We start from the raw sequence: 14,775 nt of genomic DNA on the forward strand, positions 1-14,775 counted from the left end.
CATATCCCTCTATGCCTCTCGTAAGGAGATGTGCATCTAGTTTGCTTTTAAATCCTAGAATGGTGGATTCTGCAATAACCTCCTCTGGGAGAGCATTCCAAGTGTCCACCACTCGCTGCGTGAAGCAGAACTTCCTGATATTTGACCTGGACCTGTCCCCCCTTAGCTTCAGTCCATGTCCTCTTGTCCGTGTCACATTGGACATTGTAAATTTGTTTTCCTGCTCTATTTTGTCGATTTCTTTCAGTATCTTGAAAGTCTCGATCATATCCCCTCGCAATCTCCTTTTCTCTAGGGAGAACAATCCCAGTCTCCTCAATCGTTCCTCGTATTACAAGTTCTCCATACCTTTTACCAGCTTCGTCGCTGAACATACTAACTGAAACATGGTTACTATCAGAAGATGATCCAATAATAATTGACCTCCTACCAGACAATTTTAAAATCCTTACGCGTGGGAAAAAAAGGAGATCTAGCAATTATTCGTAAAGATGGGTTTGAGTTCGAACTATTAGATTCCAAAATGACCGACCAACTAGAAATTCTAGCCTGTAAAATTAGCAACCGTCATCTAGAAGAATCCCTATCATGCATATTATTCTATGTCCCACCAAAAAGCTGGCCAAAAGCCAAAGAAGACTTCTGTGCATTTGTCCTAAACAATTCACTCGGTTCTTCTTACAATATCATCGCAGGAGACATAAACTTACACCTAGATGAAGAGGACAATACAAACGCGAAAGAGTTTAAAAACTTTCTATCCCTACTCAATTACAACCTCCCTCTACCCACACAAACACATGAAAAAGGCCATCAGTTAGATATGGTAGCCATGTCCACAAAGGACATCCCAAACCCTGCCATCTCTATACGTAAAGGCACCTGGTGTCATGATATCTGGTCTGATCATTTTACTTATTATTTCAAGCTAATCTGGTCTTATTCTAAATCTAAAACACGCCCAATAATAAAAAGAGAACATCACACCAGAGGCTATATTAATCCAATAGATTTCTGATCACAATATGAATTGCAATCAGAGATAGAAGAAGGAATCAATTTCTGGGATCACTGGATGACAACCAGCACATCCAATTTAGATAAAATCACCCCTATACGCAATAGCAAAAGCAATGCAAATAAATATAACAAATGGTTTGACACCGAACTTCTAAAACTGAAACAACTAGCTAGACAACTAGAAAGAACTTGGAAAAAAACAGGAGAACTAACAGACCGTAACAAATGGAGAGCTAACATAAAAATCTACAAACAAATGATAAAAGACAAACGTAAAGCATTCTACTCAATTAAAATCAATTCATCTTGTAATGGTTCACAAGGAATCAATACAAAAGAACTATTCAACCTGATCACAAATTTGTTTGATGCCACTCGCTACACCACACCCACATACAACTCTAAGTTACTCTCTGCAAATGACTTAGCACTACACTTCGATTCGAAAATTAAAAACCTTAGAATTCATTGTTCAACAAACGACCCTAGTGATCATCCTATACCTATCACCCAAGGAAATGATACACCGGCAGACATGATCTGGAGCTCCTTTCAAGATTTAAAGTGGAACAATTACAACAGACTATATAACAAATACTCTAAATCCTATTGCGTTCTGGACTCATGCCCCCCAGAAATCATGAAAGCGGCACTTTTAGTATTTAAACTATCGTTGATGCAATATTTGGCTCATAACCTAAAAACTGGGAAGTTCCTCTCTAATAATGGTCACATAATAATAACCCCAATTCTAAAAAATCAAAAAGAATCTTCAGCTATAATATCCAACTACAGACCAGTAGCATCCATTCCGTTTATTGTAAAAATTATGGAGGGATTGGTACACACCCAACTGATGGATTATCTGGATCAGTTCTCTCTCCTACATGAAACTCAATCCGGTTTTAGACCGTTATTCAGTACTGAGACAGTAATTGCAGCTATTTTAGACAATCTGCGCCTACTGTTTAGTAAGGGTCTTAATGCCCTGGTTATGCAATTCGATATGAATTCTGCCTTTGATCTAGTAGACCACGGGAAACTGCTGCAATGCCTAGACGCCATTGGTATCAGGGACGAGGTGCTGAATTGGTTCCGTGGCTTCCTTATGTCCCGCACTTATCAAGTACATTTTAATTATGAACTTTCAGATACCTGGAGCAATCCATCCGGTGTGGCACAAGGGTCTCTGCTATCTCCATTGCTCTTCAACGTCTTCATGTCCTCACTAGGCACGCAACTAACCCAGTTAGGGATAAAACTATTTAGTTATGCAGATGATTTTACGATCATCATCCCATTCGTTAATTCTATCTCTGAAACTATTCCTAAAGCTTCAGAAGCCATAAACGTGACTACTGTAACATCGCCTATTTAGCAATTTCCCAAAAGAACATGCAGCGTTTACAATTGATGCTAAATGCAGCGGTCAAACTGATCTTTGGGCTGAGGAAGTTTGACCACGTGACACCCTACTACCGGCAGCTGCATTGGCTGCCAATGGACGCGCGCGTAAAGTTTAAATTTGCCTGCTTCTGCTTCAAAGCACTACACGGACTTGCCCCTAAATATATAACTGACCTTTTTGTCTTCTCAGCCAACAGACACAAGAGAAGCTCACATTCCAACTTCGTTTCCCCCCCAGTGAGAGGTTGTAAACTGAAAAAACACCATGAACATCTTCTCTCGCACCAAGCAGCATCATGGGGTAAAGACCTAGAACAATTGCTTTCGCCCACTACTTATGAGGAATTTAGGAAATGTCTGAAAACACACCTGTTCCTAAAGTATCTAGACAACTGATCCTCTCTTCTCTCTCCCCTCATTGCACCCAGGTGGCCCACACAGGTCTGGTTTCTACCACTTCTGGATCTACTGGATGCACCCCCAGTATCCTTGGCAACCATCCATCTCTTCTGTCTCAACACAATGGCCAGCTGTTACATCCCAATCTCCACAGTCTGAGTCTCACATCATGGAAATTGAGAGCTCACTTCTAACGGATCTCCCGCTTTCCCAATCTGTGAAAACAGTTCTTGCAGCACTACGACCTGCTACGCAGAAATCATATGCAGCAAAATGGAAACGTTTTTCAGCATGGGCTCAGGATCATGGTTTACAACCACTCCATTGCCCGCTGGACCATGTCTTAACATCTGCATTTGTCTGATTCAGGGCTCAAGACGAACTCTGTCAGACTTCATTTATCAGCAATTTCAGCATACCATTCATTGATCAACAGTAAACCAATCTCACAACACCCTCTCATGGCACATTTCCTGAGAGGTCTCAACAATCTTAGATCTCCATTGAAAACCCCTTTTCCAGTGTGGGACCTCCAATATAGTGCTAGATCAATTGATGTCCGAACCCTTCGAACCACTGGTGCTGCCTCTCTCACCTTCCTTTCCTGGAAGACAGTCTTCCTGGTAGCGCTCACGTCAGCCAGAAGAGAAGTGAGTTTCAGGCCTTAGTTACGTACTATCCGTACTTGCAATTTTTTCCTAACAAGGTACAGCTACGAAATCATCTTACCCAAGGTGGTTTCGGATTTCCATCTCAACCAAACCATCACTTTGCCTTCATTTTTTCCATCTCCACATGCCTCTGAGGCAGAAGAAAAGCTTCATTCTTTGAATTGCAGAAAAGTACTGCTTTTTTTTACCTCAAAGCTACTTCTCATCTCAGGAAATCCTCTCAATTATTCGTGTCTTATAATCCACCCACATGTGGTCATCCTGCAACTAAGAGAGCGCTTTCAGCTTGGATCTCACGTTACATACATTTTTGCTACACAAGAGCTTATCTACAACCTCCTGATTCTGTTGGGGCCCATAGACTACGTGCTGCAGCAACTTCCATTGCAAACTTGAGGTCCATACCAATCCAGGACATTTGCAGAGCAGCTACCTGGTCATCTGGACATACTTTTACTAAGCATTACTGCTTAGACCAAGGCTTGGTTCAAGATGTTCGCTTTGGACAATCAGTTTTATTTAACCTCTTTCCACCTCCTTTATGCTTCTTCAGTTTGGGACTCGCCAATCAAGTGGGCCTGCATATCCCCTGCCTGTCTATGGAAAAAGCAAAGTTTCTTACCTGTAACAGGTGTTCTCTGTTGACAGCAGGGGAATGCAGCCACACTTGCCGACCCGCCATCCCCTCATCTCTTTTGCTAGAGAATAAACTGACAGTTGGCGAGGAGGGGGGCTCAAGGAGTTGGCAATCCTGCACATGCTCAGTAAGCTCAAAAGCTTGCTATAGCTATGGGAGAGAGTACCAATGTCATTGGCTCAGTCAGAGACTTCACCAATCAAGTGTGGCCGCATTCCCCTGCTGTCTATGGAGAACATCTGTTACAGGTAAGCAACTTTGCTTTCTGAGCTCCTTGGGGAGAACAGGATAGAAAAGGAATTAAATAAATAAATCTACAATAAAACATCATAAGTATACATCTTGTTAAAAAAAAAAATTTTTCACATAACCAATTTAAAAGAAAATATGAAAGCATCAACCATTAAAGTCATAAAAATACATTGCACAAACTCAAGACTACAAAATCCACAGTTAAAACAAAAATCATACATAAAGGCACAGTACAAATTACCAAACCCTTTCCTAACATCTGGTTTTTTTTTTCTTCCCCCCTATGGGTTATATAACATACTTAGTCAAAATTTAACAGTTGCAAGGGTCCAAGTTGAATTTGGCCTTCTTTACTGTAGCAGTTGCAGGAGGTGGAGACAAATGCAGGTGGGCATTGCTGCTTCCCTCTGGGCCTACTTAACCTAACTATGGCCTCGACTATGGCCATTCCCTCCTGGTGTGCCCCCCCCCCCCACACACACACAAGCTCTCTTCCATCTCACTTCCACTTGGGTGGGATTATGGATTTTAAGGTGGCTCTGACACTGGAGGAGTGATGTTAAGGAAGTGGGGGGGGGGGGACATCATCCTTTAGACTTTCTCACAGTTCCTGTTTGTTAAGGTTTTGCAGTTAATGTTCATACAAGGCAAAAACTCTGTATTTAAATGTTATGGGCATTCCTGGCACTTAAGAGAAAGCGTTTGTGCATTTAACACTGAGCAGCGGTAGGAGCAGAATGAAGTTAGCTCGATCTCTGGGGATTGCATAAACAGTCACTTGTTTTCTGTTGCTGTTCCTTAACTGCAAGGAACAATCTCCACCCTTTTCCTGCACCCAAATATGAATGCCTGCATTTAGTGCATACTAACCACAGCATTAAATACCGGACAGTTAAAAGTACTATGTCAATGCATACTAAAATCCCTGTTAAGCAACTAGCGCAGCTTAATAACTAGGTCCCTTATTGATTAGACATCTGGTATCCATTCTCTAAAGCTAATAGTGAAAAGTTTTCTAGCATTCAGTGATATTCTTACATTGCCATCAGTTTGGTTTTTCATATCTTTTCTCTGTTTAGGACTCAGAACAGTACATAAGAACATAAGAATTGCCACAGCTGGTTCAGACCAGTGGTCCATTGTGCCCAGCAGTCCGCTCACACGGCGGCCCTCTGGTCAAAGACCAGCGCCCTGAGACTAGCCCTACCTGCGTACATTCTGGTTCAGCACTCCTGGAGGGTGTTTTCCTCTATAACAGCCTCCGGAAGAGCATTCCAGTTTTCTACCACTCTCTGGGTGAAGAAGAACTTCCTTACGTTTGTACAGAATCTATCCCCTTTCAACTTTAGAGAGTGCCCTCTCGTTCTCCCTACCTTGGAGAGGGTGAACAACCTGTCCTTATCTACTAAGTCTATTCCTTTCAGTACCATGAATGTTTCAATCATGTCCCTTCTCAATCTCCTCTGTTCAAGGGAGAAAAGACCCAGCTTCTCTAATCTTTCACTGTACGGCAACTCCTCCATCCCCTTAATCATTTTAGTCGCTCTTCTCTGGACCCTTTCAAGTAGTACCGTTTTCTTCTTCATGTATGGCGACCAGCACAGTAACTTTTCTCTAGCACCGTGGAGTTCAATATTGCCACCTGGGTCTGTCAGAAAGTGCTGTTTTCATTTTGGAACAGGTGGCAAAATTAGGCATGTATATCATTCATGAATGTGTGCGCCCTCCTGTGGTGACAAAAAGTTCTGTAATATATTGTAGATTATGCTGTTCTGGTTGAGTGCAGCTACTCCTTTCAGAATTCAAAATTCTGTGCAAAAATTAGCAAATTCTGCAAGTATATTTGTCAAAATTTAAACTATGTTTGCTTAATTATTATTCATATTCCATTTATAACATTTGAAATTGCCAAAGGGAAATTTGATAGTAAAGGGGTCGCAAACCAATCGGTACACGATCGGTTTGCTTTGTCAATCTAGCCCTATGAGTCTGTTGATTAATTTGGGCTGGTTACTTAGACAGGTTTTGGATGTTATTAACAGAATTTTATAACTAATTCTATGGTCTACTGGTAGCCAATGTGCCCAGCAATTGCTTACTTTCTGGACACTCTTATTTTTGTAAGGGATTTGTCGAAATTGCTTACTTTTTGACTCTGTGCTCCAACGCACACATTATTGTCACATAGCTTAAAGAGTGTCTGTGACTAAGCACATCCTTGCTCATCATCCTGGAGTTTGAGTGCTGCAAATGGATCGTATCCTTCCTTGCCTTTTACCTCCTGGAGGCCAGATGAGAAAATGCTGGTCCCGAAGAGTCCCGGAGCAGCTCCGTTGAGGCTGACAGCCCAAGAAAGGGATCAGGGATATTGAGAGCTTAAGGGGTGGTACAACAGCTTGCATTATATGTTCTGACTGTTTTCTGGTAGTACATCAAAATGCAGTTCCGGAAATCTGTCTTGTTTTATTATTTTATATTTCTCTGCATTCCTTCAGGGCATTTTATTTTAAGAATTTGGGGGGCTGTGGATGAGTCAGGGATCAAGGAGCATTTCTTGAGGCTTGCACTTTTATCAGGGTAGATTGATCCATTCCTAGTTTTACATGGTTGCATGCAGGATTTGTAGTTCTGATTTCCCTAAGGAAGGAAAAAAAGACCAGTTCTGTTCATGCAGCAGAGTAAAAACCAGGAACAAATCAATCTGTTGGGAACATCTGTGTGCAAAGTAGACTGCAGTGGAACAGAAAGTTGCATGTATTGAAACAAAAAATAATTGTTTGAATGAATAATAAAATAAGCCAGAGTGCTGATCTCTCAAATAAAAACCTGTGGCCTTTATCAGGTAAAGGAGTGATGGAGAAGTGAAAGGGAGGGAAAGAGGAGAATATAAGGGCGAAGAAGATACCTATGTTGTGGACAGCAACTGTTAATAGCAAAGGGAAAGATCCTTGAGCTAAGAATGAGAAATTAAATAAGGTAAATATTTTATTCACACAATTTCCAAAAAGCATCTTTATAAATGTTGACTAAATTTATATATTGTGAATATGTTGTATCCACGGTTTTGCTGTGCATCAAGAAGCCATCTGGCCAAGTAAATGAATTGGTAACTATTAAAGATCTTGAGCTTTGTCATAAGATAAAGGAGTAAACAAATCATCCTCAAGAATCCAATCCCTTATATGTCTTAACATTTAATAGCGTGTGGAGTCCATTGACTATATTTGTAACATCATAATAATTGTAATGTATGTATTTATTTATTTTTAGGTTGGTAGAATATCTTACACATCCAGGGGAGGGAGGGGGGAGGGAAAGATATTTTGTTTATTAAAATACGTAATTATAATATTATAATTACATAATTTGTCTTATTGTAGTAATTTGGTAAGAGGGGGGAGAAAATGATTGTTCTAAGTATAAATTGTATGTTTAATAATGTGTTTTATGAAATATTTATGTTCAGATAATTGTAATGCATTGTCAAAGTTTAAAAATCAATAAAGATTTATAAAAAAAGAAAAATCAAAAGACAACTTTGGTTTTTTTAACATGCCCAACAAAATTTTGTAATTATTGTTCTAAATTTTTTTAACCAATGTAATGAGGTTCCAATCTCTGTATCTTTGTTACATAAGTGGTGGTGAAGTTTAATTCCAAATAGAACATATGATAGTATTATACAAAAATGGAGTGATGAGTTGGGGACTCAAATTTCACTTCAAGATTTTAGTCAAGCTATTCATTGATTGCCTAAAATTATTAAGGGTTATGTTTGGAGGGAATGTACGTATAGAATTTTACATAGAGCATATTTCTCACAAGTGCAAGCATTCCTATTTGTATTAAATGTGAGAAAGCTCAGAATACATTATCTCATGTGTTGTGGCAATGTCCTCTTAAGTCATTCTGGTCTACCATCCTATTATATCTAGGATCATTGTGGGATAGTCAATTAGTGAAATCCCCAAGGGGGGTGTTATTTGGTAAAGCTGCTGCTTGTGGGATATATGGACAAGCTAGATGCATTTTATTTCAAAAGGCATGCATGATGCATGATTTTGCAATATTGGTTACAGAAAGATCCTCCTAGTTTATGGCATTGGAGGAACCAATTCCATCTTTTAATTTTATTTGAATTTGGGGATGTTTGTAAGTTTCCAAGACGTACATGTTTCTTTTTGGGATCCATATATTCAAAATCTTTCATCTAGAGCGCGAAGTATGATTATTAATATTTTACATTGAAGCTTTGGAAATATTTATAACATTGCAATACCAGGTAATATGTGTCATCTTCCGTTCGGTGGGGAGGGGGGAGAATTGGGGGTGCAGGGGTAGGATAATAATAGGTCATATAGAAATGTATATTGAAAGAATGATAAATTTCATATTTTATTTAATTTGATTAATTACTTCAATACAATGTGAATAGGAAGGGGGGAAGTGGGAGAAGGTTGAAAAGGAAGTGGGGGGCAGTAGGGGGTTGATATGGGTTATATGGAAATATATTTTGGAGGAATGTTAGAAATATGTATGAAAATATCATAATTGTGAATCTATTTGAAATGAAAATCTATTTGATTTATATTATATTTACTTATTTCCTTCAATAAAATGTTATAAAGTAAGGATCTTCAGCTTATGTTTATTTTACTGACTTCATTTCCAATTTTGCTTTCAGATACCGATTTAACGGAGCCCCAAATTGCTGTGAATTGTGGAGGGGAAGAATAATTGGAACAGAGCAGGAAATAATTGGAAAAGATATCCTTCAATCTCTACATGGCTGGAGAAATTTTGCATACCTCTCCGTAGTCCTTTCATAACTTGGATAACGGGAATTGATTCTTCTTTTTGCTGTGTTAGGGGGGAAAAAGACAAACCATATTAAGCAAATAGTGCAAGACTGCCATGAATCTTCAGGCTCAGCCAAAGGTATCAAACAGGAGAACAGGGAAGCGCATTACCTTCTTTAATGAGCAGGGCCAGGTGGCACCAGTGAAAGAGGATCAGCAGCTGAAGGAAGGTCAGCTTTACGGGGCAAGGGTCTTCCAGACTGCCGAGCAGCCAAAAGCAGACAGAGTGACCTCCAGTGCTCCTAATAGCAACTTTGCCCTGCTCAATTCTGTCATATTTTCACAGAACCGAGGTGAACAAATGAGACTTTCCCAGCAGGTGCCTGCAGACAAGTGGCAAAGCTCGGTAATGGTAAACCGGTTACCGGAGAGGAGTGAAGCTAATTGGCAGAGTCAACCTTCAGGGATGTGGAACCATAATATGGTGGTCTGTGGTGGAAGCCAGAAGACTCATGTACCGAGTTTCTACAACCACCACGAAGCTATGAAAAGGAGCCAGGAGAAAGGAATGGGCATGCAACAGCTGGATATGTATGGGGACGCTGTCCAGCAGATGATGTCACAGAAGGCCCAGCTGGAGCAGCAGGCCTTGGTTAGGCAACAGGCTCATTTGAACTCCATTCTTCAGGCACAGAAACAGCAGCAGCAGCAGAATCAGACCCTCTCACTACAGCCTTTCCAGCTTGCATTTGGCCACCAAGGTCAAAAGCAAGGGCTCCCTCTTCCAGAGTTGTTCCACGTTTTCCAGGAACCGCCATCAAATCCAGCTTTTACCACTCAACCCAAACAATCTCTTCCCCAGATGCAGCTCTTCGAAAACTTCTATCCAGCGCAACAGCAACAGCAGCAACAGCAACTGGTTGTGGCGACTGCACAAGCCTTTAGCGTACAGCAGGTTGCATCCGTGGCACAGTCGCATGGCAATGCGCAGCACCCAGTGCATATGGTGGGCCAGTTCCAGCAAGCCCCCACTGAAATGAGTCAGCAGGTGCTTAACGCCATGGCAGAACAGAATCGGCAGACGCTCTTAACGAAGGCCCAGCCAAGAAGATCAAGAAGACTCTCCAAGGAAGGTATTCCACCACCATCGTCTACCGGAGGGGTGCCGGCTTCTAAACCTGGAGAGGAACAAGCTGATAATCCATTCATGCATCCTTGGCAGGAGCAACGTGGGCCCCACTTGCATCATCAATCAGAAGCCCCGAGCTACCAAAAGGCCAATTATGAACAGACTCAGAAAGAGACTCCGCTTGGTAACCACCAGAGTGAACACAGTAGCTATCACCAAAGTCAGGCTGAAACAGCAAAGTTGTCATTGTGCCAGAATGGGAGGGGGGGAGAGAAACAGGTAGCTGTGGAAGAAAACACTTTGAGATGTAGTGATGTTGGTGTGGGTAGCAGTATTACTGGGGGTGTGATCCAGAGCACACGGAGAAGACGGAGAGTTTCGCAGGAGGCCAACCTGCTGACGCTGGCTCAGAAGGCAGTCGAATTGGCTTCTCTTCAGGTAAGAAGCCCATTTTCTGTGTGTGAAACTGGCTATACACATGGAAAATCCTTTTATAAAATTAACCACACATGTCTGTATTTGCATAACTCGTTAATGGCCTTAAAGATAAATGCAATGTAGGAGTAGTCTAGTGGTTAGAGCAGCAGGCTATGAAACAGAGAGACCAGGTTTCAAATGCTATTGACACTCCTGCTGGCTTTGGGCATGCTACTTAACCCCCCACTACCTCAGGCATAAACATGGATTGTAAGCTCTCGGGGAACAGGGAAATCCTACTGTACCTGAATGTAATTCAATTTGAACTACCACTGGAAAGGAGTGAGTTTAAATAATACAACATTAATTTTTATTCTAATTTTCCAGAGACTAGCTGTATTAAAATTTAAAAGACTTTTTTTTATTAAGTTGCCATCAGAATAATCCAGAACAGTTAAAGTTGTTGTTGGGGTTTTTTTTTAATGCATTGGGTCTCTACTTTTGATGTTTACATCTTAAGAAAACTTCACTAAGTTCTTCCTCATATTTTTCATACCATCAGGGGGTCTATTGCAAATTTTGGTATCATCCACAAAGAAGCAAATCTTACTGGTCAGCCCTTCAACAATATCGCTTACAAAAATGTTAAAAAGAACAGGCCCAAGAACCGAACCTTGAGGCACACCACTATCAACAGCCCTTTCCTCAGAGTGATCTCCATTGACCACTACCCTCTGTCGCCTTCCACTCAACCAGTTCCTGACCCAGACAATCACTTTGGGGCCCATACCGAGGGCACCTGTTTATTCATTAGACATCTGAATGGAACATTGTCAAAGGCTTTGCTAAAACCAAAATTGAACACATCTAGCACTCTCCCTCTATCCAGTTCTCTGGTCACCCAGTCAAAGAAATTAATCAGATTTGTCTGACAAAAACCTGCCTCTAGTGAATCCATGTTGCCTTGAGTCCTGTAATCTGTTGGATTCCAGTAATGTCTATTAATTTTCTTACCACAGAAGTCAGACTTACTGGCCTGTAGTTCCTTACTTTCACTAATGTAGAGGGACCACATCTGTCCTTCTACAATCCTCTGTTACCGCTCCTGACTCGAGAAGTATTAAAAAGGTCAGCCAGTGAAGCCACCAGAACTTCTCTAAATTCTTTTAGTACCCTCGGATGTAAACATCTGGCCTCATCGCTTTATCTACCTTTAGTTTAGCGAGCTCCTCATGAACACAATCCTCTAAATTATCAGTCCAGGTCCAGTCCTGTTGGCTTTTGTTTTCTACGGTTCTACTCTTGGCACTTCAGCTGTGAACACAGAACAGAAATATTTATGAAGCAATTCAGCCTTGTTATCAGTTTCTAAGTATTACGCCTCTTCACCTTTGAGTCTCACAATGCCACTTTTGCAATTCTTCCTATTACTAATATATCTAAAAAATGTCTTGTCCCCCTGCTTTACTGTGTCTGCTATTTTTTCTTCCATTTGCATCTTTGCTTTCCTGACTACTCGATCAGCCTCTGAACTTTTCCAGATATTTTTGCCTGTCTAACTCTTTCTGCGATCTTTTGTCGTTTGTGAAAGCTAATCTCTTTTTCCTTACCTTCTCAGCTACTAATTTTGATAATGAAAGCAACCTTCTTTTCCTTTTTCTTACTAAATGGTTTGTTGCCCTTACAATAGCTCCTTTCAGTTTTGCCCACTGGTTTCCTTCTTCTTTCAGATATTCCCATCTGAACAAAGTTATTAGTTTTTTTAAAGTTTAAAACCTTCACTTTTGAATAAGCCCTCTCTATACCTGCCTTAATATTAAACCACTCAGAAAGGAAAAAAGACAAAATACCACTGTACACATTAGTTGGGAAAAACCCCCCAACAAAAGTGGGAGTTTTTTTCCACAGAGCTTTTGTTTCCCTTTGGCGGGCGTTTCAGGCTGGGTTTGCTGAGCGGGCCAATTGTCTCAAAGTATGGGCAGGGTCGTGCCACTTTAGGACACCTGTTTTGGTCTTGCCCTGTTATCTAACGTTTCTAGTTTCGGGTGTGGGCTTTTCTTGTGTATCTGCTGCCCTCTTTGCCTGTCTGCTCCCCTCAAATTGCACTATTCTAGGTCGAGGGTGAGGGGATCTACCCAATGGTCACCGACTTCTGGTGTCTAAGGCCCGACTCTTGGCTAAGAAAGTGATCTTGGTGTACTGGCGAGTAGCTGCTCCTCCTCCTGTGGGCCAATGGATACATTTTCTTTTCGAACTGTCCATGCTGTAGCGGCGAGCTGTATCGAGTAGGCTACTGGGTGGGTGGGACAAGTTTCAGGCTATTTGGGAAGTGTACTGGGCCTCTTTGCCGCATCAGGCAAGGAGCCTACTACTGAACTCGTAATTCCTCTTTGGGGGAGTCTCTGGACCTGCTCTTCTTCTCTTTTGTTCTCGTCTTTGTTCCTCTCTATTTCTTTTCCTTATTCTGTCCCATTTCTGTCTCTTTGATAGTTAGGTCAGGCTTCACACTGTCATTTATACACCAGCATACTTCTAGGGTCACACATACACACTGGGGTGCGGGGGGAGGATTGGGGAGGGTTTGGTGGGTGATAATGGAAAAAAATTTATGTTGAGCATTGGGTGCTGGACATTTTCCCCATAGTGAGTACTGATCATTGTTGTTTCCCTTTGGTGTCTTGCTCATATGCTATGATGCACTTTTTTGTTGTTGTATATTTCTGGAATTTTGTCTTTCGAGCATTTTGTGTTTGCTCTGAGTGCTGATCTTGTTTATTGCTTGTTTACCTGTTGCTCAATAAAGAGATTATAAAATAAATAAATAAAAATGGGACTCCCAGCCACTCAAATCAAATATTTCCAAAACTACTGTAAAGCGCTCTGAAAGATGCTAGCACCATTGATCACAAACAGAATCTAAACATTTCTCATCCTGCTTAAATACAATATCACCCCCTATTGCTAACAAACTGATGTGATTCTCTATCCCTAAATATAATTTTAAATCAAAAAAACTTTGAATGGAACATAAGATTAAAGTGAGTCTATCATCCATCATATCTTCTATTTCTCATATTATGACGTCCCTAAACATGGTGCCTAAACCGTCAAAAACGCTTCAGCACCCTGTTGCTTCTTTTAAACACACTCGTCATCCCATACTGACCAATCTCTGATGAGCAGGGCTGGCCAATGGTGAGCGGCCGTCATGAAAACAACCAATGGCAGTCAATATGCCCTGACTCATTATTGGTACCGGCTCTAATGTAACCTAACCAGCTTCCACACAATAAAGCTCTCATACCTGCAACTCGTAATCCCCTCCCACATCAAAAGCCAAACATGACTTCCACTAATCCATCTTACTGTCTAATGCCAATCTTTTTTTTTTTTTAATTGGAAATGTTTATTAAATATGCCATACACAGCAAAAAGGAATACCATCATAGTATAAAAAGAAATACATCAAATGGAACAAGCAAAATGACAGCATTCCTAGAACAATACAAAACAGTAATCAAACCCCATCCCCACGCCCCCTTACCAAGAACATCACCAAAAACACAGTAATCACATTGACCAGAGATCTCTAATGCCAATCTTCACGCTCATAAACCGACAGTAACATTCCCTTACCAATCAATTTTTCACATATTGCTACTCAATCACACTGCCAAAAACTTATTCATTCACTTGCATACTATTCCCAACCATACCATATGAACACACTCCAAATCGGACAATTGAATAGAAGTGGTGTTTGTAGATTAGCACAAGTATTTTGGAGCATTATATACTGCTTTCCAGACATTGCCCCCTTTTCCCATTTGTGTAGAGGTATTTTGTGATTACCTAAGGGCTTATACTCACCCTATCCCAATGATTCCAGTTTAAAGCCCTCTTCAGAAGGTTAGCTAGTCTTCTATTGAAGACATTTCTTCCTTTCTTTGATAGATGTACACCATCCCTGATCAGCAGCTCTTGGAAAATTATCCCATGGTCCAGGAAGCCAAAACGCTCTCAACACCATCCATATAAGTTAAT

General features: G+C 40.9%; 1 protein-coding gene across 5 annotated transcripts in view; it reads left to right on the forward strand.

The window, feature by feature from the left end:
• MIDEAS (mitotic deacetylase associated SANT domain protein) overlaps positions 1-14,775 on the forward strand; it is a 201,317-nt gene that overhangs the window by 124,180 nt on the left and 62,362 nt on the right. For all 5 annotated transcript variants that reach the window (XM_033953218.1, XM_033953214.1, XM_033953216.1 and 2 more), the window contains exon 2: positions 9,071-10,752. In XM_033953218.1, the coding sequence (XP_033809109.1) occupies positions 9,301-10,752 (1,452 nt within the window). In that variant the 5' untranslated portion in view covers positions 9,071-9,300. The remainder of the gene's footprint in view (positions 1-9,070; positions 10,753-14,775) is intronic.

This window comes from Geotrypetes seraphini, chromosome 7, assembly GCF_902459505.1.
Source record: "Geotrypetes seraphini chromosome 7, aGeoSer1.1, whole genome shotgun sequence".
Lineage (NCBI taxonomy): Eukaryota > Metazoa > Chordata > Amphibia > Gymnophiona > Dermophiidae > Geotrypetes > Geotrypetes seraphini.